Source organism: Acipenser ruthenus, chromosome 6, assembly GCF_902713425.1.
Source record: "Acipenser ruthenus chromosome 6, fAciRut3.2 maternal haplotype, whole genome shotgun sequence".
NCBI classification, from domain to species: Eukaryota; Metazoa; Chordata; class Actinopteri; order Acipenseriformes; family Acipenseridae; genus Acipenser; species Acipenser ruthenus.
In genome coordinates this window covers 61,444,963-61,469,732 of record NC_081194.1, presented here as the reverse complement: position 1 = coordinate 61,469,732, position 24,770 = coordinate 61,444,963, and the positions used below count along the sequence as shown (strand labels likewise).

The 24,770-nt window shown below is 37.7% G+C and overlaps 1 protein-coding gene across 7 annotated transcripts in view; it reads left to right on the top strand.

Moving 5' to 3' along the window:
- LOC117411086 (clathrin coat assembly protein AP180) overlaps positions 1–24,770 on the top strand; it is a 66,100-nt gene that overhangs the window by 8,520 nt on the left and 32,810 nt on the right. For all 7 annotated transcript variants that reach the window (XR_009328935.1, XM_059025625.1, XM_059025626.1 and 4 more), the window contains exons 2-6: positions 13,618–13,760; positions 16,334–16,409; positions 18,761–18,863; positions 22,345–22,438; positions 23,628–23,739. Coding sequence is in view for 6 of the 7 variants with exons in the window: in XM_059025625.1 (XP_058881608.1) it covers positions 13,618–13,760; positions 16,334–16,409; positions 18,761–18,863; positions 22,345–22,438; positions 23,628–23,739 (528 nt within the window). In the remaining variant the exon portion in view is untranslated. The remainder of the gene's footprint in view (positions 1–13,617; positions 13,761–16,333; positions 16,410–18,760; positions 18,864–22,344; positions 22,439–23,627; positions 23,740–24,770) is intronic.

Below are 24,770 nucleotides of genomic sequence, written 5' to 3'. Positions count from 1 at the left end.
ATGTCTTAACTCACAGGAATGTTGTTGTAGTGTATTTTATACATACATTGTGCTCTCACTAAAACCTGTAAATAGAAATAATGGTTGAAACAATGTAGAAACAATCATCATCATCATAATCGTCACGTAGTTGCATGCTGTAGACCATACTGTGTGTCAGCACACAAAGCTTAACACATTACTATCATTCAGTGATCAGCAAAAAGCAATACCTACATTTAATATCTGGTACATAATGAATGTATCTACATTTGTATTGCATATGTAGCCTTTTAGTTTGTTTCAAATGCACAAAAATCGAATGTACTGTATATTAATTTGAGTTGCTGTTTTTTTTTTGTTTAGTTTTGTATCAATAGAAAATAACAGAGACCTGCTCAAGTATTGCTTCTACAGTACTTGAGCAGGTCTCTGTTATTTAACAATTTGATTTTGGTACAGATGAGATCAATGAGTTTGTCTGTCTGTCTGTGCTGTATTTGCTAAGCTGGTGGTTTTCAAACACTTGAGAACTGCGAGCTCAAAGGGTTCCAAACTGCACTGTGACTGCAATGAGTAAGCAGTGCTCACTGTATTTTAAACAACATTCAGCCGATGCAGCAAGTACTGTAAGATGATGCAACTAAGAGTGCTGCTTACTGTATAGCAGTCAAGCTTCGTAGTGCGTGGACTGTAGTTCAAAATGGGAATAATTTTGTTAGAAATTATTATACGTTTTGGAAATTTTTAGTAAGGCTTTAAATCTATATGTGTAAAATTAAAAGCTTAAACCTTCTGTGTAAATGGTTGTTTACTGCAATAATTCACATTTCTTTCATCACAAGGGTCCCAAAGCGCTTCACACACACCAAAAATGAACAATTAAGCTGTTTAATTAAAAACAGTCTAATGCAGAATTGTATGAAACAGAAATTTAAAAAGTGATAACAAAGGTGGTTTTAATTGTAAAAAAAGCTAGTTTGTAGAACAATTAAAAGTGTAGTTTTGTATTTATTTCACATTTAACATACAGTAGGTTTTCACATCAGTATTCAATTACAGTGGTTTACAAGAGACTACAAATTAACGAGAGGAACGAGAGGAACGAGACAGTAAAGAGACAGTAAAATAATTCCAGGATCAGTGAAGGCTGCTGCCCAGCCTGACCTGGATCATTGATCATTCAGTGTGTATTTTTGTGTTCGTGATTTTGTTCTGTTTGACTATTTGTTTTGCTCTGTGAGCACAGTTTCTTTTTGTTTAAACTTTTGATTTATTTTTGCTGGAATAAAAACGGCACAGCCTTTACCTGCAGTACTTGCCTGGTGTCAGTATTTTTCCTTCCTGCTTCTGCCTGACGTCAGACCACTCGTCCAGCCTGTCACACCATCATACAGTGATCATTTCTCAGAAATACTGAAAAACATTACCAATCCGTGAATGGTAGAAAACATATGAAACACCATACTATTCACTTTTACTGTTTACAATATACAGGATTATTATATGAAAAAAAAAGTCTGTGGACTGCTTAATCATGGACGTGGTCAGAACAAAATCCTGGAATGGAATAGACTGTAAGAGCCATTCCTACATGTTAGGTTCATACTGATATTTCTGGTTTTTATTCCTCAGTAACTCAATGTGGATTGAAATAAAATAGATTGATGTTGTCAATGATATTTTAGTGGACTTCTGTAAATAGAATATACCTTCAAGCACATTAAACGCAAGTGTATTGATCTGTGAAATGTACACTACTGTGAGTCATCTGAATATTCTGTGGCTAAACTCCCTTGCGTTAGCTGTGCAGATACAGTGTGGAATCTTTGATTATGATTATGATCAGCTGGGCTATATCAAATTGGTGAGCCTGTGTGATTGTGTGATATAGACACAATATTTTAGGTGATATCTACTCCTCTACTGAATTATTTTCTAATGCTTGTTGAACCATAAACCAAAGCATGTAACTTAAATACAGCTGAACCATGTGTCGTACTATCAACTATGTGTACCGTATAAGTCCTTGAGCAGTTAGCTGTTAGTTAATTGCCATCAAAATGGGAAAGACGCTGCACAGCAACATGAAGTGCAGTACAAAATCTGAAAATGTATTGCCATTGTACAGTTATTTACGCATACTTAAACACATTTAAGTGCAGTAAATCTAAATATACTTATTTTAAAATATGATTTTACAAATCTGTACTGACCACTAGAGGTGTAACAGCCACTAATGTCACAATACGATACATCACGCAATGTGATACAGGTGATGGTCATGATGGGCTACTTGTATGATGCTTAATAAGGTTAAACTATAAAACAGCCCTTTTTCTTCATTCAAGAACCACTTGGTGAACTACAATGAGCCGTGTTGTGATTTTGGTCTTGTGTCACAATATACCTCTATTACGGTATCAAGTATCATGACTCATCTTTACACAATTAATCATTACACCCCTACTGACCAGAGTCCCAGTTTATTCAGATTTTTTTTTTCAGATCTACTGCCTGTACTACTGTACTGTATAACCTAATAGGCTTCCTAAAGAGACACTAACTCATAATCTGTCTGTGAACTGAGTCAGACATTAATGATGGATGGCTTCATGCAGTCTTCAGAATATTATAATTAATATATGAGGGTGTGTGTTCTTTTTATTCCTGTGTCGCTTATTTCCTGGTTGGAGGAGATACAGGTAGTGAAGACATGGTGGCAGTTCACCAGTCTGCTTTGTGAAACAATCTGAGACACACAGCACAAGCTAATAAGGCTCTGTATTCACAACAACATTAGCCTGCTTTTAAAGCTATTGGACTACAGATCACAGATTAGTGCTTAGAGTACTACTGTATCTGAACCTGCATGGGTAAGTGGGTTCTTATGTATCACAGCATCCAAGTATTATTATTTATTTCTTAGCAGACGCCCTTATCCAGGGCGACTTACAATTGTTACAAGATATCTCATTATTTTTACATACAATTACCCATTTATACAGTTGGGTTTTTACTGGAGCAATCTAGGTAAAGTACCTTGCTCAAGAGTACAGCAGCAGTGTCCCTCACCGGGGATTGAACTCACGACCCTCCGGTCAAGAGTCCAGAGCCCTGACCACTACTCCACACTGCTGAGTAGGACACAGTATTGTGATTGTATTAAAGTCTGCAGTAGTTCAAAAGTAAAATCAAGTAATAGCTTATACTTTAAGGACAGTGCATCAAATGTTTAAGAATTGGGTGCAATCTGAGATCAATATTGTTATACAGTACAAGAGAGGGAGATGGTTGTCTGCAAGTACACTTTATGCGTCTCTAGTTATAGTTATTCTGTGGCAAGTGCTTTGGACTTTCCTTTTTGTAATGTCCTGTAATAAAAAATATCTGTTGCAAGATGCAGCTATTTTGCTCTGAGTCTGACTTCAAGGAAATCTGGCTTCAGATTTCAAAATAAAACTCTATTGTTATGTATAATGTACTATATGCAGTGTTGTAATTATAATAAACAGTTGAAAGGGGTGGTAGAGGGTACATTAAATCTCGACTTGTTACACCAAATGCCTAAAAAGAGCCAAATAGATTTTCTTTAGAATGTAATCAAAAATCTCCACTGTATGACTCATAATGGAGCTGCCCGTATGTGCATTACAAGGTAATCTTTTTTATTACAGTAGGCTACATGAATACAGGACAGATGCTTGTAAAGGACATGCCTGCTGCATACAGGTCATGGTGTCCTAATTTTGCATTAACAACATATGTACAGTAATCAAATAATATAGCTACCGTTCATCTTCAGTTGTCAAGATAATGTAACATTAAACAAGGCCATAGTCAGCTATGAGGCACACGAGGCATGTGCCTCAGTTAAAATCATACTAATAATTATTTATTTAGGCCCTTTTACACGTTGCTTTGCCATAAATTAAATGCATTTCATCCCTTTTTGCATTTGAAGTAAATGGGATACTTGAAGGTTTATTTCAGACAGTGTGTGACTGACACTGGTAGTTGAGTTGAGGGTTGTGTCTAGTTAATAGGGCTGCGGTTTGCAAGGAGCCTCTACCATTAGTAGAAGTGAAATGCATATTCATTAGTATAAGTCAGAACACAGCCAAACAGCCTATCAAATCGACTTGTCAGCCGAAAAGCTCAAGCTGCAACCCTCATTGGTTATGATGTGCTTACGCAGCTAAACTCTCTCCATCTTGTCAACCCACTTAAGCTAATTTTATTGCTGAATGTGATTTTATAATTAATATCACACAAATGCAAGCACTTGTCTTCTCGGTATTTGGATAATGACATCAGTGTTAAAATGATTTGTTTGATAGATAAGATTTAAAACTAAGTATAGTGTCTACAACTAATATTCTGGCATTGCTACATTTCTTCTACACTTCCTGTTAACCCTGGGAATGAATTGGCAGGCCAAACAGTCCAGGGTACTCTGTTCCTGTTACTTAGCGTCCTCACAGGTTGGGAGGGAGATTTACCACCAAAGATTATTCTATTTCTGTCACAGTCACCTAGAATTTTAGGATTCAGACATAATAAAAAAATACATAATTAAGATATTTTATTTAACATCATGTAATCAAATGAACTACAAAATTATATTGCAAAAGTCTACCAGAAGCCTTAATAGTAGTGCTGTATTTCATGTTAGATTTCAAAATGTCAAATCCTTTAAATTTTTTTAATGTTAATGTAACATTATTCAGCAGGTTTCATTCAATTTCATGTAGCAAAATTAGTTAATTGTATAGGGTGGTGCAAAACCTTTGGCCATAGCTGTACACTTGCAATACTGCATATTACATAGTTTTTTTGTGTACAGCAAGTGGCCTCACATTATTTCATGAAAACTACAATCCTGTTAAAGGCAGTTTCAGTCACAGTGGGCAAGACATTTGATTTGACTTTGATAGGTGTTTAGAAATTGCCAGAACAATTCAAGGATAATTAAGACTTGTCATTTGATTAGGGCCATCCCAGCTGCCTGTGTTGGCTCTTCCCCCTGATGACAGTGTTATGGCAGGAGTTTCTCATTTCTGTATAATAGGCTTTAAAGAAAAAAAAAACACAACTGTCTAGAAAACATATGGATGGTGCATTTTATTTAATTCATCCTCGTGGGTGGTTTAACTTGCCGCTTCTGGTGATGAGGCCTTGTAGTGTATTTAATTCTATGCTTCTGAAACAATGACAGCAGAAGCAGAGTTGATCCTGCTGTGGACTTGATGCCCACTGCTAACATATAATAAGCTCAGTGAAACCCAGCTTGTGGCTTCACATCACAGGACTCAACGGGTATCCTTTAATTCATCTGGAATTTAAGGGTTATGGCTGCAAGTCAGATACACTTTTCAATGGGTTGGCATTCAATTTCTGAAAGCCACTTTAACTTTTAATACAAAATATATACTGCCTGCTTGTATTTTGGGTATTTAATTTTACAATTAGAAAAAAAAAAAACACTTAAATGTGTAGTAAACATCCTATAGCTCTAAAAATCTATTCAAATGTACTGGAGTATTTTTTATGATTATTATTTTTTTTTTTTTCTGTCAACAAGGCAATGAAAGCAATAGGATACTCCCTGTACTGTAGGCCGCAAATGCATCCTGATTTCTTGAGCTTGCCAACTGCCCGGAAAGGATGTAGTGAGGGGCTAGACTAGAGGAACTGAGCCAGCTGTGTCCTGGATCTAGAACAAAACACAGAAGGCTGGAAAGAACCTGCATGGTCTTTCTCAGCCTCACAGCATTTTTGACATATAAGTGGGGTATAATTGCTACTACAGAATAGAACTGACTCCCCAATTCCAATGTTACCGTATCATACAATACATACTCATATACGTTTCATAGTCTCCTCAGCAGCAGTTGATTACTGTATCTTTAACTTGAATATTTCTATCTGTGGTATTGGTGTCCCTGAATTCTAGTTTAAAGTCCATACTGTACATGTAGACATTCATTTTAATTTTGCACATGTATGACATTTGACATGTCTAGAATAACAGAGTCTGACCAAGTCACATTTTGTGGCAATCCGGTGAATCACAGAATTGATTTTAGATACGCTTAGAATCATAATAGCTGGTTTCAAACTCGCCATGTAAGCATTGTCTGCTTTGTTTTTCTCCTGTGCACAGCAAAATCTGAGACACTATTATTACTGTAAATCTGGAAAATATGTATTTTGTTTTTGGATGATACTGTATAAAGCACTAGCCATATTTCATTGTGGATAATAAGCCAGGGGATTGTGTGGGAGGTCTTTGATACAAGTCCAGTGATTTGTACCTGAGAGAAATGCTGCATAAAGCTGAACTGGGATCATTGTGGAATATTATTATTAAATTTCTTAGCAGACGCCCTTACCCAGGGCGACTTACAGTGGTTATAAAATATCACAATGCAAAATATCATATTACGAAACATCACAGTACAGATAACAGCGGTTATAAAGTCCAGTAAAATCAGTAGAAAATAAAATATAATTCAAATCAGAGCACAATAAAGAACACAGTAAACAAACGTACCTTGTAGAGTAAAATCCAATACAAGATACAGAGACTATAATTATAATTGAGGGCTGTAGTGGAATACGTCAAAGTGTGGCGCCGTTCAGAAGCTTTTACAAAACGCCTCGACAGCAAATAAGAAACTGGAGCCTAAAAACAGATCCGTTTTCTGGTGTTCCCCAAATGCCCACAACCCCCCACCCCCCCGCGCAGTGATGATAATAAAGCTCAATTTTGTTGATTTTCGTCCAGCCGGTGTGGAGTTATAGTTTCGAGTTTAAAGTTTCGAGTTTATTTCTCTAGCGCTTTTTCGCATGAAGTGAGGAGAGAGAGAGATAAAGAAAGAAAGAAAGAAAATAGAGAGAGAGAGAGAGAGATTATGATGATGATGATGGTAACGCCCTGCTCCAAATACTGCCAAATAAGGGACATATACCTCCTTAAATCCTCGAGTCAGTTGACCCAGTTTCCCAGTTTTGAAATTGCCTTTAAAACTGAAGGAAATCAGCACGTGGACTGAGCGCGAAACGTTGGCTAAATTAATTCTGTTGATTAATGATCTCGAGGCAGCGCGGCAACACAATAATAGCTTTTTAACAAATGAAATACATAAATAACTACCGTCATCAATATTATTTTCATTCATAGTATATATATATATATATATATATATATATATATATATATATATATTGTGGGGCAGTGAGGGCTAATAAGTATGTCAGTCTGAGGCTGACAAGATCTATGTTCCCCTGTTAAGGTGAAAAACTTGTAGTTCATGATAGGCGTCATGGCCGAAGTGGCTGGGGAAACTACATTTCCCAGAAGCCTTTAGGGCTGATGGTATTCAGCCAGAAAAGGGAAAAACACCTGTCTAATTGGGTAGATAGGGTGTTGATTGTCTGAGTGTTTGCAATTATCTGTGCTATATAAACTGTCCTTTTGTTCTTAGTGTAAGAAGGAGGTGGCAGGAGTGTTGAATGTGGAGAACGTAAGTGCAGACTGATTAAAATAATTGATAAACTAGATTTATTGCAACATAATACTGTTGGGTGCTTGCTATATTCTCAATGCGTACAGTACTGCAGACTGTACTGCAGATGTTTTAGGGACTCCTCATTCAAATCAAAAACTGTAATGCAGTGATTGTCCTCAACACAGCGCTGAAAGACCATTGTGTTTTACAAACATTTCCTAGAGTTTTCTGGGGACCCCCTGTGCAGCTTCTACAGAACCCCAGGGGTCCCCGTACCCTAGTTTTGAGAACTGCTGTAGGCTACAGTACAGGGGAGTTGTACAGTAAGCAGTTGTACAGTATCTTATAGAATCCTCAAGCCATTTATGTTACTAAGGTTGGTTCTTGGAGTACTCCACTTGCTTGGGATTAACAATCCTAATTTAGAATGTGGCAATCCTATTTAGCCCCTGCATGTATCTGTAGGGTAAGTGACAATAGCAGAGTGTACTGTACAGTAAGCATGGATAATACTGCAGTGCACCAGAGTGCCGACCAGATGAAATTGTCGGTAGTTAAGACTCCATGCCTGTGGGATTCCTGGGCTGTGAGACTTGTAACTTTAAACACTCGATAAGCACTCTAAACTAAAACTAAGAAACCAGGTAATGTAAATCCCAATTACTGTGGTATACTGTAACACAGCAAAAAAAAAACAAAAAACAAAAAAAAACACATCAAATGGGTCAACTATGGCAATGAACAGTTCATTTACATTAACTTTTAGTTTTACCTGAAACTAAAATATGACACCAGGGCCAAAACCAATAAATGTAATTTTACTGTACAGTATGTACTGTAAACTCACCAAAACTGAAAAAGATTTTTGAGAGGGATGAAAGTTTGTATCAAATGTTATTTGTTTACTGGTATTTTGCTTTTGAATTTGGTTTTGATGTACCATTCAACGGTTGCTCTAGGGTTTCTCCTGCCCAGGAATTCAATACTGGACAGCAGTTACAACACCATTGTGCATTCAGATCTGTCCTTAAAGATATTGGGAACCTGTCTGTGAAACCGCATTTGTAAATACTAGCTTTGATCACATATCACCTGTTGGAATCAACTTATATTGAAATTGGCTGCTTCATACTTCAATCATGTGAACTACCGACTCATAGTTCTCATGGTTCCTTCAGGGTAATGAACTGTGAAGGGAGAGAACAGTGTGTTGTAAAGTTTTTAACCCAGTCATTTGAAAGTACAAGGTCCTCCCTGGGATTGTTGATGAATTCATAACCAATTTATAGCACAACAATATTTCCTGAGCATCCCCCTTCACTATTTTTCAGTAATATCCAGATTAATTATTTTACACAACTCATTTAACTGCTTTTATGTCAGATTTATTATTTCACTGGATCCTTAGGGCCCAGCATGGTAGTTGCTGTCACTCTTCTGCTCACAAGATATCACGAGCAATTGCAAAATCCCAAATAGACTGTTCTGTGTGTTAGACTTAATGACATTCCAAGGCACCACTATGCAAAATTATTAGTTGATGCTAATTAGGTTCAAATGGGGACATGACTTCTAATTTACAATGTACTTTAAAGGTTCACTGTAAAGATCATTGTAAAAAAAAGCAAGCTAGGCAAAAAAGATCTTTATTACCAATTTGAAAGTGTGGTTATAATTAGTTTAGTCTGACATGAATTTTTAAAGAATGACACAATTTAGCTGCGGTTGGTAAAGAATGTTAACGGCCTTATTACCATGAAGGAGTAATCAGAATAATCAGGTAATTTCATAACACAGCGACTGTTAAGATGACTGAAGCCTGCTGCTGTTCCATTATGAATACATTACAGTAAACATGTACCAGAACTGCAAATCAGTGTCTGCCTTTGAAGTCAGCAGGATAGCACTGTAGTTTACAGTGGCTGTGAACCCTTACTAGGTCATACTTGGATCATACTACAGTCACTGAGAGCTATTTCATGTCTGTCTTGTCTTGTGACTGTCTGGCGACCCAAGGGAGACTGATCACCAGAGTTACATTTTTCTCGATTTGAACTGGCCGCATTGCACGACCGTCACATGATTGAAGTATGAAGCAGCCAATTTCAATATAAGTTGATTCCAACAGGTGATATGTGATCAAAGCTAGTATTTACAAATGTGGTTTCACAGACAGGTTCCCAATATCTTTAAGGACAGATCTGAATGCACAATGGTGTTGTAGATGCTGTCCAGTATTGAATTCCTGGGCAGGAGAAACCATAGAGCAACCATTGAATGGTATATCAAAACCAAATTCAAAAGCAAAATACCAGTAAACAAATAACATTTGATAAAACTTTCATCCCCCTCAAAAATCTTTTTCAGTTTTGGTGAGTTTACAGTACATACTGTGCAGTAAAATTACATTTATTGGTTTTGGCCCTGGTGTCATATTTTAGTTTCAGGTAAAACTAAAAGTTAATGTAAATAAACTGTTCATTGCCATAGTTGACCCATTTGATGTGTTTTTTTTTGCTGTTTTACAGTGCCCCATACAGTATACCACAGTAATTGGGATTTACATTACCTGGTTTCTTAGTTTTAGTTTAGAGTGCTTATCGAGTGTTTAAAGTTACAAGTCTCACAGCCCAGGAATCCCACAGGCATGGAGTCTTAACTACCAACTCATAGTTCTCATGGTTCCTTCAGGGTAATATTGAGGCGCAAGTCTGTTATTACAGAGGTGTGTTATTACTTTCATCCAGGGGGAAAAGTCTCACACATTTTGATAGCCACTTTCACTCATCGGGCTATCTGAGTAGAACCCAGTTTGATTTATTGATGTCTTCACAAACTGAGAAACTTCAATATCGAGTGCTGTCTTTCCACATTGTGTCTAATTGTACAATACATTATGATCAGTGATTAACACTGTTATTATCAGCTTATTTGTCACAGTTTTAAAAAAAACAGCATGCATGTAATAATAATGGTATGCTCCGTTCCCTTGGCTGCACAAATTCAGTCGCTTTTTTAAGTTTTAAATATTCAATTTGGTTATATCGAAAACCGATTGGATGTAAAAAACAGCTGGAAGAGTTGATAAAAAAAAAACTGATACAATCATAATCGACATGCCTCCCTATTACATTAATTATGCTTAACTTTAGAGATCATTTTAAAATAGTTTTTAACTTGCCTTACTAACCAGCTTTGGGTACTCAAGGATGGAGTAGAATGTGTGATCCTCTTATGGCAAAGGGAAGAAGAATGAATGACTATATTATTCAGTTTCCTGATTTTGATTACTGCCGAATTAAAAGATGTCCACATTTTAACAGCTTCAAGCTGCTGTGTTCATGTTAATAAATGACTGGGATACAAAACCATGACAACCAGCCGCTATAGTATATTTTGCTCTGAGTTGTACAGTAGATCTGATGAGGGAGTTTAGACCAAATAGTTTTTTTCATCTGTCTAGTATTTGCAGTGTAAATTGATCCTCCACTCAAATTGCAATTGATTGTACTAATACACAGCATAGCAAGTGTATTATGGAGCTGATAATGGTAAACCAGTCAAACAAGTTTATAGATAATGTTACTGCATACAGTACATGTTCGTGTTTGGTTATGCTGTTCTGTATGGACTGTACAGAACGTCATTTACATTTTCTTGGCACCTCTCAACGTGGTTGGCACAATATTTGACTAATGCTGTAAATTAAATACATTTTTAATTGGCTCAAGATTAGAATGTAGGTGGGCTTATGAGTAGGCTATGGTAATAGTTCTCATGCCAGAAGAAGTGTTGGCTGCAGCATGACAACAGCAATAGAATGGACTAAATGAAAGCTGTATAGCAGTTACTGTTTCATAAGGACCATTCTACAGTAGGCAATATGTGCCAGCAATTATTCATGACAATAATTGCTTTTTCTGGAACCAAACAAACAGGTACTGTAGTAAGTCAAGGTCTTCATTCACACTCTCAAGTTGTTTGTTTCTCAGCAATATTAACATGGAGATTGCTCCTTTTAAAAAACATTTAAATAACAAATGGAGTAAACACCTTAAAAATATTGTACAATTATGATATTACTGATATAAAATATACAGTGAGGCTTTATTTATGTTTAGTTTAGTACTAGATAATATACCGGAACCAATGACAAAGCACCACTGCCAGACTAATGTAGCACAGTAGGTGGAGGGCTTTTTACAGAGAGGCAATAACTATAATTTCAATAAGCCTGACACATCACAAGCTAAAAATGGAGCCACTGAGATCTAAGAAGAGCAAAACACTGATTTAAATCCCAACCTACAGTACTGTCACTTTATGGATATTCACTGTTCCAGCGTTAACCCAAAATATCATGGGCTATACAAACGCCTTTTGTTTCGGCGCACCTGCTTTGACATAAATTGAAGGTGAATGGTTGCATATGAGCATTTTGAAATCCACTTTCTGACATTTTTTTTCCTGTTTACTCTTTTAACAGATATGTTTGTTTGGGAATAGTACCCTAGTTTTTTTTTTCTGAATAGGATCCCAAAGGTCTGAAGTCTAAATTCTGTCTATTTAAATATCTTTGTTTTCCTAGTCTAGTTACACTATTTGTTATTTTATACGGCAAACATTTAGAACAAAACGCAAATAAAATAATTTCAAATTTCAAAAGCAGCAGGCTTCCTAATACTTAGATCACCCTTTCTGCCAAAATATTTAGTTTGTTGTCGACTTTCACCCTGTGTGGAGTTTTGTCTGACTGGAGTTAGAAATAGTAAATACAAATATAGTGAGCATCAATGAGTCCCCACAAATATAGGAATGCAAACGTGTGTGCGTGTGTGTGTGTGCACAGTGGACATTAAGTCTACGTTGGCAATAATGTACTGTATTTCAGAGATAAAACTCATCGGGGAGCCGTGGATGAATGGGGTGCAGATAAATGAGGTTCTACATATATATACACAAGGCTCGAAATTCTTGCCGGCCATGTGGCAATTGCAGCGAATGCCCTTGTCAATTGCCGTAATGCCCCTCAAAATGTATGTCTATTCATGGCCATTATGCAGTCAGCAGTTACACTGTATTGTTAGCAGTTAGTTTACATTTTCATAATTGTTTTAATTATACAATCATCTTTTCTTTAATAACTTCTTACTCACCCACCACAATAACTTAATGCCATCTACTTGATGTCTGGAGAATGATGCTTGATACCTGACGACTGACTCGAGGAGGACTGATGCCTAATACCTGATACCTGATGCTTGATACCTGATGACTGACTCAAGGAGCTCTGATGCCTGATACCTGATGCTTGATACCTGACGACTGACTCGAGGAGGACTGATACCTGACAACTGACTCGAGGAGGACTGATACCTGACGACTGACTCGAGGAGGACTGATGCCTGATACATGATGCTTGATACCTGACTACTGACTCGAGGAGGACTGATACCTGACGACTGAATCAAGAAGAACCTTGATTGATGCCTGATACCTGCTGCCTGATACCTGCTGCCTGATTATTATTATTATTATTATTATTTATTTCTTAGCAGACGCCCTTATCCAGGGCGACTTACAATCGTAGGCAAAAACATTTCAAGCGTTACAATACAAGTAATACAATAATACTTGTACTGATACCTGATACCTGATGGCTGATACCTGACGACTGATACCTGATGCCTGATACCTGACGACTGACTCGAGGACGACTGATGCCTGATACCTGACAGCTGACTCTAGGAAGACTGATACCTGACGACTGACTGGAGGAGAACTGATGCCTGACACAGGAAGGAGTGATACCTGAGGATGTCCGAAAATGTACACCATACATATGGATTTCTACTGAGCTTAATAGCGCCATCTCAGAAGAGTCCAGAAAAAAAGTAGAAAGCCTGGAATGTGCAAAACTTGCTCATTTTTTCAGGTCAGCAGTTCAGAAATGTTTATACTACTTGCAAATGGTTTTCTTTCAGGTTTTAATAACATTTATTTACCGTAACTAACTTGAATATGCTTCAATTGCCGTAAACCCTTGATTTTCTTATTTTTACCACAACGACACCAAACATATATTGTGCATATCGGATTTTTCTTACCCCCATTTCCTTTTCAGATTTGATCCAGGCCACCAATGAGACGAACGTGAACATCCCCCAGATGGCAGACACACTGTTTGAGAGGGCGACAAACAGCAGCTGGGTGGTTGTGTTCAAGGCTCTGGTCACCACACACCACATGATGGTCCAAGGCAATGAGGTAAGCAGCAGGTCATTAAAACCCATGACAGCTACTGTATCTTTGTTCCAACACTATTCTAAATTGGCCAATTGAACCAATTAAACCTGCACCCAGTAGTTTCATTTAAACCTGGAGTGGAATGGCCCTTCAGGACTGTGTTTGGACACCCCTGGCGAACATTCTTCACAGAAATCACAGAATATTTTAGGAAAAGGTTTTATATTCAGTAAACCTCTTCAATACTGTTGTATCGTGACTATTAATTCAGTGTTTGTTTAATTTTAGGGGAAAATAGCTTAACAAAACTGGCAAAATGTAGAGGAGTGATTCTGAAATATCCTAACTAGGAACATAACATAAAGTTCCCCTGGAAGCTGTCTTGTACTCAACTTAATGTATTTGTTTTGACGTACTGACATCTGCCTACTTTACTTTGAAATGAACAAGCAGAAAATACTTCAAGAACCTGTCAGTAAAGAGTTTGTGGCAGGGCTTGTTGGTGTAGCCTTATCAAGACTTGCAAAAGAGAACAGGACAGCCAAATGTACACTGTGTGGGTGCAGACATCAATTATCAATTGTAACTACAGTACAGCTATGGACCATGGGTTGCTGTTGGGAAGGTAGCATTTGAGAATCGAACTCCGGTCTTCAGACTCTGTACTGTGCTAAAGCACCTAAGAGGGTAAGAGAATACCATTGAAAAAGACCTTGAATTAAAATTTTTGTCATTTCATTTATTTAGTTTCAGGCTGTACTGTTTAAAACAAAACACATTACTTACAGTTGCAGGCTAGTATGTATTCCTGCAATGTTTTTTTTCCTTACTTTAAATAAAGTGTCATAAACAGCTGTGGGTGGGAGTGGGGGGCAGATCTGCTGTATAAAGAATGCTCCTTCACCGGTCTGTTCTTGGAAGGTGTTAAAGGTACATCATTTTAATAATAATAAGGTTAATAATTTGTTCCCTGCTGTTTTCCTGTTGATGACTATTCCACTGTAGTTCATGACATAGCTAGTTCACTGTTACTTGATCTCCATGCCAACCACAGTATTCTGGTTAGATCACAGATTTGAGAGGGAAAGGAACCCTTTCTCTGTGTGTTTAAAGAACTGTATCTTGTAAAAAAAAATATCTGCTGCTTCTCATTATCAACATGGCATAAATCCCCATAGACAAGTTTCACAGTGGTGGAGGAATACATTTACAATTTATTATCTGCAATGACCTTTTGCAGCAGCCTGTCAAACGATTGGAATCATAAGTAGCCTTTATACCCTATGGGTCGATTTCACGTCAATCAGACCTCAATAAAATCTGTGAGTCATCGCAGCTTTGTGGTTAATGAGGTTCATAGAAAACCCACAAACCTTAAACTGCACATCTCTAAGTTAACTTTCCCATAGCTCTTGAGATCTGAACTTGTGTGAGGTCAACCCACCAACCTGCAGTGTCATAAAAACATAAGAAAGTTCTTCTTCTTCTTCTTGAAATATCGCATACTCCCCTCATTGCTGACTGTAGCAACCCAAAGAGATTGGATTCGCTTTATAAAGTTAGAAAATAGGAGCCATTTTTTTACACAGAGAATTGTGGGAGTCTGGAACCAACTCCCCAGTAATTTTGTTGAAGCTGACACCCTGGGATCCTTCAAGAAGCTGCTTGATGAGATTCTGGGAGCAATAAGCTACTAACAACCAAATGAGCAAGATGTTCTTATGTTCTTATGTCCTAATAGACTAGGAAATGTAGTGTTTTTCTAATCACAGCACTATTACATGTTTAATGAGTAAGACCTTGTCGATGTTTTTTTTTTTTTTATTAGTCTGCACGAGTTGGAGACTTCAGTAGTCTGGAAAGGAATTCACATTGATAAATAGCAATACAGTTATAAAAGGTTGCTTGCAAAGACGCTGTACGACACCAGCAGAGCTGAGTCTCTGTTATCTGGTCATTTTATTTCAGACTGCATTATTTCAATTGCCTGGCATCTAGCAGAAGCTGAAAGTTTGTTCTTGAAATAAAAACGTGAAATTGAACTGAATGATCCAGGTCACCAGTTTATATTGAGGTTCACGTAGCTGATCCACAAGGCCTTGTGTAGTCAAGTGCCTATGTTTATTGATTCACACATAGACATGCACTTAGACACTGACTTTATTGAAAGGGGTCCTGCAGTGCCATGATGTCAGTCTGATTCTCACAATCAGGCAATGCTTTAGAATGTATACAATATTTAGGATGTTGTGCATTGTAAAAACCATAATATGAATTAAACCCACACTGCTTCAAAAAGATTGTTTACAAAGACTTCCTTAATAAGAACGTAAGAACATAATTCACTTTACAAATGAGGCCATTTGGCCCATCTAAGCTCATGGGTCTTCAACAGGTTGGGTCTTAAAGGATCCAAGTTATTCTGCCTCAACATGACTAGGTTGCCCATTCCATCCCCTCTTCATGACACTGTGTGAAGAAATGCCTCCTTCAGACTTGTTTCTCTACTCCACCACAGAGCACTTTACAATGTTTGATGATTGTGAAACAATGTCATCCCTGTATATATTTACATTTTTTTCTTTTTTTTTCAGAGATTTATCCAGTACTTGGCTTCTAGGAACACACTATTTAACCTCAGCAATTTTTTGGACAAAACTGGTTCTCATGGTGAGACTAATCATTAATACTTTATTATTAGCTGCTATTAGTTAGTTATGAAAATGCAAGATAGCATCATTGCTTGAACCTGTTAAGCCTGGGACAGCATGTTATACTAACAGCAACTAAAGGATCAGTAAACTCTTATAGATTCATTTTGATTCATTCTTAGTGTTTGACCCTATACTGTTTATACTGTGTACATCTTTACTTGCCCAACATAATTATGATTTTCAGTACAGATTTGCAGTATCTGCAGAAAACAACACATTATACAACAAGTGTTGTGAGATAATGTATTCAGTGCTGCTGAGAGAATATTTTTATCCTCTCATTTTTTAATCTATATTGTGTTCATGGGCAGATGAAGGTGGTTGATCTTAGGAAAGTTATTCTCTGAATTCAACTGTTACATTTTGGTCAAACATACTTTCTTTTCTGTACATTGTACAGTGCAGTGTTGTTAAATGTTTGTGGAGCGCTCTAGTTATTTCAGTCATGAGTAGGGCTGTCTTTTTTCAGGGTAAAAAACAATGTTTATTTTATGGCAAAAATAGGTATTTCAAGATATTTAAATATTAAACATAATATTTATTGAAGTAGAAAAATAACATTGTCACATTCAAATTGTGTAATTTTCTCCAGAGTTATTAAACAACAAATATTTGAATGCTTACCTGAAAACCAGTAAATGCTAAATTGTATAATATTTCGTTTTTTATTTGAATGCAGGGGAGATTGGGTGTTTAGATAATCTGTGTGTAATGATTTAATTCAGTTATGTCTTTTATAACTTTGATCAAAAGTTTGTGAATAAAATGCAGTACAAAAGTAGGAAAGAAGGTTATTATTAAAATATTGTAAATCAACACATTAATCTCTAAGCAATAATGGTTAGGCAAAATCTCAGTGTAAATGTCAATTATAAGTGGAAGCAATACATTACTTGTCTATAATTTGTCTATTCTGTAAGAACTAATTATATTCTCAAGTCAGTAAATATAATAATATGAATATGCAAGCAGGATAATTCTTCATAAATTCTTCCAGTAAAATTAACCATTCCCGGTAGGTTAATGCAGTCCATTAATCAAGTCTTATTAGTTGTCCTCTTCTTTAATGACAATCTCAGTTAATGAAGTTATTTGTTCTGTAATGTCCTTTAAACAATCTTAGAGTCTTCTTCAAGTTTACTAAGTATTGGGTGTTTTCTAGATGTTATTCAGAGCTTGCAGTCCAGTTATTAAAAGCAATCGCCCTATTCTCTGACTCATTCATTTTTGGAACTGTTGATTAAAGATGTTATATGTAAGCCCATTTTCTCTGACTTTGCTTGCTACATGTTGATAGCAGCGTCCTTTTTTCTGACTGACAGTACAAAACTCACTCTAAAACAAAGACAGCGATCTTGGTTGTCCTTGAATATCTACAAACTTACAATATATCTCATTGTTCACAATAACTATATTAAATTAGCCACAGCACTTTGCAATTCTAGGGAGTCAAACTTGGTCGAACTTGTGGGCCTCACTTATCGGCGTAGCTATGGTTACGGAGCTCACTCCCTTTTACCTCTTTTATTACAATTTTGCAGCATCAGTACAATTACAAATACGTTTAAAACACAAAGAACAAATGTCTACACTCCTTATCTTTCTGGTTGTCTTAGAGACTAGGCCAACTGCCTCCAGACTTATATGCCAAATCTTATTAACCTGTTTTGTTCCTACATGAACATTTTAAAGACATTCTATTTTCATCATCTGTGAATTATCAAAAAAAAACAAAAAGAAAAACATAACTACATGTAAAATATCAGATACGTGAAATGTCCCTTTCTTGCACTGGACATTTGTATGTATATTTACACTATTCTTGGGATTTTTCATGGGGAACTACATATTACATGGCAATGGATATATTTCACGGAAATCATGAAATCCATACTCATGAAAAAACAAATAAAAAATGTACTTTGTTTTTCGTCATCCTCATTTGTGGAATGACTGCAGTGTACAGTACTCCATGAGCGTTGATGGTGCATCATCTATTTATTCTGTGGACAATATCATGTCACTGGCACTACTCACAATATGCAAAAATCTTTACCACTGTCCTGTATGCATTAATGGCACATGATCTGTAAAGGCATTTATGTGACTTTTACTACTTCTGTAAAGTCTGAAACATGGTGACATACAGTATGTTCTTTAACGAGAGATTAGCCCTTGTGCATGTGTGGTTGTGCAGGTTTAGTCTATCATAGATGACGATGTTAATGTTATTAAAGATGTAAGGCTGCTCAAAGAAGCACACAACAGTCCTATAATTTGATTCTCATGTGCTGTGTTTCCCTTTAGGTTATGATATGTCAACATTCATCAGACGCTACAGCAGATACATGAACGAAAAGGCTTTTGCTTACCGACAGATGGCATTCGACTTTGCCAGAGTTAAAAAGGGGTAAGCCAATACAAAGCATGTTCAGGTTTCTGGCTGTGTGTATTGAGCGCAGATTGAACAAATGCTGTTTGTGTTCAATTATGATGAAATATTGCTTAAAGCTGTGAATTTGGTACAATTTTGGTACAATTTTGAACCCCGGGTCACAGTAATATTTAAAATGGTTATTTAGGATTAAGGTAAAGATTCTGAATATTATAAAGGGGTTAAAATAATATATTACATTTGGACAAAAACAAATAATGCCTTGCCCAATTTTGCAATCATCGAGAGTGGTTCTGGGTTCGGATGCTAAGTTGTCATTATCAGCTCCTTCATCTGTCTTTACTTGGCTTTGAACTTGCTTTGAGCTTGTTTGAGGAATTCTAACTGCCAAGCACTGAACAGACCTAAAACCATTTAACAATGTGACTTTTCAACTCTGCTAACCAACATACTCTACATAAATGGAGAGGGAGATAGATGGAACCAGCCAATTTTAAAGGTAATTTTGTCACATGATTTGAATGGAATGAAGAAGTGTGTTCAGTTATAGGCAGACAGGTAAATACATATATAAAGAAGAATGATAATAGATCAACAGAACCCAGAACCACTCAACATAACTGCAAACTCAAAAGGGAAGGGAATATGAAAAAATAAATACAATTACAGTCCAACCAGAGCCTTGTTCTGAGGTCTTTAATTGATGAAATGAACCTTGCTGTTAAGGTTAGATATTCAGGTTTCTATCTGCTAAGGTTAGTTCCACTGATTTACGGAATCAATCGTTTTGTCATCTTGTCTTAAAACCAGTCTCAATGAAATACATTTTTTTGGTTTAAATGGCTGCACGCCTGAAATACAATATCCTCTGGTTGCTGATTTGTCAATGTGTATTTTATTCCCATCTGGTCTTTTATATTTTATATGAGCCCCCACAGCCATTTTGTGGTTGCAATGGAACATGTTAAATAGAGAGTAAAAGATGACAGGCCGTGTATTTCAAACCAATTAAGGGAATCTGTTGGAGACATTTAAAAAATACGCCAAGCAATCCAGTGGGCAGGCTACCGATCCTGGAGAACAAAGATCCTCCCTGCTTTTTATCCACTCTGAATGTGCTCGGTGTCTGCCCAGTAGGGTTCGCTGTTGTGCGATGAGGAGTAATCCCTGTCGGTTTCCCATCCCCCACCCCGGAAGCGTCAGAGCCAATGTGATACCCCTTCGGAGTCCCCAGCAGAGTTCGGCCACAGCCCGGGTGCAAACTGGAGCCGTCCAAGCAGTATGACTCATCCTGCACTCCCAGCGGCAGCGCTTTAACTGGATGAGCCTCTCGGGGACCCCCTCTGATTAGCATTCTTAATGTGCCCTGTAGCCGCCACTCTGAATTAGGGTTTTAGTTTAGCAGGCAGACACTTCACACTGGAACGTTGTTGCCTAAATGAGCATTCTTCACTAGTCGTTCAAATAAGGGGTCTATTTTGATGATCTAAATAGGATCTAAACTGTGTCGTTCTTTCACTCTCTAGATGGGGTTTAAAGACTAGCTTAGCATTAGTATATACCAGCGTTTCCGCTAGGAAAAACTACTGCCCGTCACAGACTGGTCACTAAGGGTCAGTTGCAGCGTACCAAATTTAGTCCACTTGATGTGTCTAACTAGTAGATTAAGCAGGTTTAGTCCACTTGATTGGACTAAAGTTCGTACACCTAATCCCGATTGCAGTGTACCAGGTAGATCATCTGCTGAATCAGACAAAAGAATATGCAATGCAGCACACCAAATCAGATTTGTGATGATCCTGTTCAAGTGGATTAATTTAGTACTGTGAAGGAGAAGACTAACTTAGTATGCTTGCTTGTCCTAAGCTGCTTAAAATGTTTTGCAGAGACAGCAGCATTTTTCCTGAAATGACTAGTACATCTGAAAAATGTATTCCTTACATTTCTTATGTCTCTCACTGGGTAGTCAGATCTATGCTAATAAATTATTCCCCGCACAGACGGAGGGCTGGCGCGAACCCGGGACACAAAGGAGCCGGCTCCCTTGCAAGGAGCGTCTTTGTGTGTGATTGTCACCTACCAGCCCTACTGCTGCCTTCCCCCGCGCACGCTACACTCTCCCCTGCCAGTCTCAAGTCCACCCTGGACTTGCTAACCAGGCTACAGTCCGACGTGTGCATACCGGGGCACCTGCGTCCACTTCTGACACCAATGTATCGATCTTGGTTCCCGCAGGCAGGCGCATCACACAGGGCGAGGCAATCCACACACAGGTGGAGGGCGGGCGCGAACCCGGGACCTCTCGCACTAAAGCATAGCGCCGATACCGCTGTACAAAAGAGCCGGCTCCTCTGCAAGGAGTGTATATCGGGTTTATGTCTTTGTGTGTGATTATGTCACCTACCAGCCCTACTGCTGCCTACCCCCGTGCACTCTACTATATATATATATGGCTGACCTAACCCTCCCTCCCCCCGGGCGAAGCTCGGCCAATTGTGCGCCGCCCCCTGGGGGCTCCCGTCCACGGTCGGCTGTGGAATAGCCTGGACTCGAACTCGCGACGTCCAGACTATAGAGCGTATCCTGCACTCCACATGGAGCACCTTTACTGGATGCGCCACTCGGGAACCCCCACGTATTTAAATTTCTGGCAACCCTGCTTGTTAGTGACAGTCAATGTTTCTAGCTGCCTGTCACAAGACCTTTTGCAGCCAGTCAAACTGACGGGTGGCTTTAGTCTCTGCCTGTCAACTAGCTTTTAAAACCTCTGACTGGGATATACCAGTTAACGGAAATGCTATATGCATAAAGAAAGTGAGAACAATTTGAGAAAAATCAGGTTTAAAAATAGACCTTAATGTCTCTACTATTGACAAGGGATCACTGGAATGAGTTGATCAATGGTCACCAGTCCACGTGGGATGTCTCATGGTCTGTTTTTTTCATTAAGGTTTCCTTTTCTGCATCAGGTGCAGCTTTCCATACAGGCCAATGTATAAACTTTGATCTCTTTTTGCACTACCTTTTTCTATTTCCATACTATATAGGATAAGTCAAAAGTTAATTTCTTAAGTTTTGTTATTTTTCTGGAATCTTGAAGCACAGACAATTGAGAAGCATAGAAACAAAGGTGTCAGATATCTTAATGTTTTAAAAGGAGTGATAAACAAAGCTTTAAACCTATTTTCTTACCTTTGGTTCTTTGGTTGCTTGTACAGTATACAGTATGTATGTAATACAGTAAAGGCATTTGACAAAGATTCATATTCATAGCTCCACACACGTTTGGGGGGGGGGGGGGGGGGGGGGGGGGGGGCGGGTAAGCAATCAATAAATGGGGGTAGGATATATAGTGAAACAGATGCACTGCTGTGTCACTGGAGGTCTATGTCTCTACCATTTACCAATGCAGGTGGCTCCAGCATGTGTGCAGATATAATAATTGCTACCTGTTTCATGTCTTATTAAGCGATTTTCTGCCTCCATTGTGTTTCAGTGCTGATGGTGTTATGAGAACCATGACTCCTGACAAGCTATTAAAAGGCATGCCAATTTTACAAGGACAAATTGATGCACTACTGGAATTTGATGTAAGTACTGTACATACTAAAATATGAAATTAAACAACAAAGATGTTTATTCAAATCTGTGTTAAAATGAAAAGAAAAAAAAAGCCCCTATGTAAAAGCCTCAAATCTAAAATTTCGCACACCTGGGAAACCTCATTAAGTTGGCACAGCCAGCTTGTTGAATGTTTAATAACAGATGAAAATACTTTAGTGCATTATGTATTGTTTAAATCTGTTCCATAACCATGCCATCTACAATATTAAGGAGTGGATTTGATCCAAAAGTACAGTTCTGCCTTGTGATCTTCTCTATTCTATTGCGATGTTCGATCAAACAACAGATATTGATCCAGATAAATAAATGCAGGGCAGCTTGGGGGCATGAGGCATTACTTGCCCTTTTTACACTACTAGACTCCTTGCTTATGCAGTCAGAGTTGTACCAGTCTTGGTAACCACCATTGTTGGGGCGACAAGAAAACACAGTCTATCTGCAGATGTTATTGAAGAGGGGATTATTATCTGTTTAGGGATACCCAGACATTTAATAATCACAGGTCTAAGTGGGGTAAAACAAATGCTCCCAGTCATTCTGAATATATTCATCTATCCCAATACATGTACATCATCCCATAAAACAGGAGTATTATGATTGATTAGTAAACTTCACTGAATTTTTTGATTGAATCATTCCCTAAGATGGCTGTTGTGACTCTGACTTTAAACAAGAAGGAAATGGGTGGTGGTTGGTGTCACCTTGTGAGGCTATTGGTGAGAATAGCAACTTGCACTCTCATGCCCACCAGTGTGTAACAGACTTCATGCAAACCTGCATATCTAGTTCATTTCCCAGTCAAAGAAAGTGTAGAAACGATGCCTTCTTCAGCATGCACAGCAGCAAGTTGTACCACTTGATGTGCTAATTTGGTTTTATTTTTTTTATGAACTGAACTGCTGCATTAGTAATTTATGTGAACTCTGTGTCTTCAACTCCTCAATAGAATGTGGTGGTGACAGACTAAGAGAAACGGAGACCATCATTATCCATAATTATTAAACACTTGATAGTGCTGAATTTAGAAATGCTAAAATAAACTTACATTCAGTGTCAAATGTTTTGACTAGAAGTCTTTTTCAGTGTCTTCAGAATCATAATTAGCATTGCTAGCTCTTGAAATGACTACTTGTTTTCTGTCTTTTTGTACAACAGGTCCATCCCAATGAGCTGACCAATGGCGTAATAAATGCTTGCTTTCTGCTCCTTTTTAAGGATCTTATTAAACTCTTTGCTTGTTATAATGATGGGATCATTAACTTACTAGGCAAGTCTTTTAAAATATTTCAAACTTCCTTATTTCCTGCTTATTTTTTAAGAATGTTGTATATGTAACAGCAATGTCAAGCAGCACCCCTTTTCTTATCTTCTAGTCCTTTATGGCCATTTTCTAAACAGGTGAACCAAACTCAGTCTGCAGTCACTACTGATTAGTTAGATTAATAGTTTTCTCTATCAGTATTTGTTGCTTTTCTTATGATAAAGTGAACTATTTTTCCCATTGATAACGACGGTAAATGTTAAAAACATATTCTTCAGCAAGGTTGAGGTTGGGGTTCAAACAGTAAAAACAACGTTTTTTGAGCTGTGTTCAGTCTTACAGTCAATTTAGAGGTTTAGTTATGTAATTCCTTGTGATTTTTTTCAAAGTTGATGTGCCTGGTAAGTTTTTAAATGTGTCATATTTAAGAAATCTGTCACCTCTGAATTTGACATCTGACATTTGAAAGCACAGCAGTGTGGAGTAGTGGTTAGGGCTCTGGACTCTTGACCAGAGGGTTGTGGGTTCAATCCCCAGTGGGGGACACTGCTGTTGTACCCTTGAGCAAGGTACTTTACCTAGATTGCTCCAGTAAAAACCCAACTGTATAAATGGGTAATTGTATGTAAAAATAATGTGATATCTGTATAATGTGACATAATGTATAATATGATATGTTGTAACAAGTCGCCCTGGATAAGAGCGTCTGCTAAGAAATAAATAATAATAATAATAAAGGTGCAGTTGTTATGCAGGTACTAAGTTTGTGTAATATTTAATTTAGTACCTACTTATTATGCCATTATATTAACAGCCTGTGGCAAAGTGCCCCCCCTGTGTATGTTATGTTACGTGTTGTGTGTAAATGTGGGTGTATAGGCATTGGTACACGGGATATAAGCGGTCTGTGTTTCACGTGTGTGTAAATTGTATATTTGTGTTTAGGCACGGGGATGGCACATCACATCACGTGCAAGTAAAAAGTAATATGTGAGCACGGGGAATTGCACTTTAATTAATTCACGTGCAGTTGTACC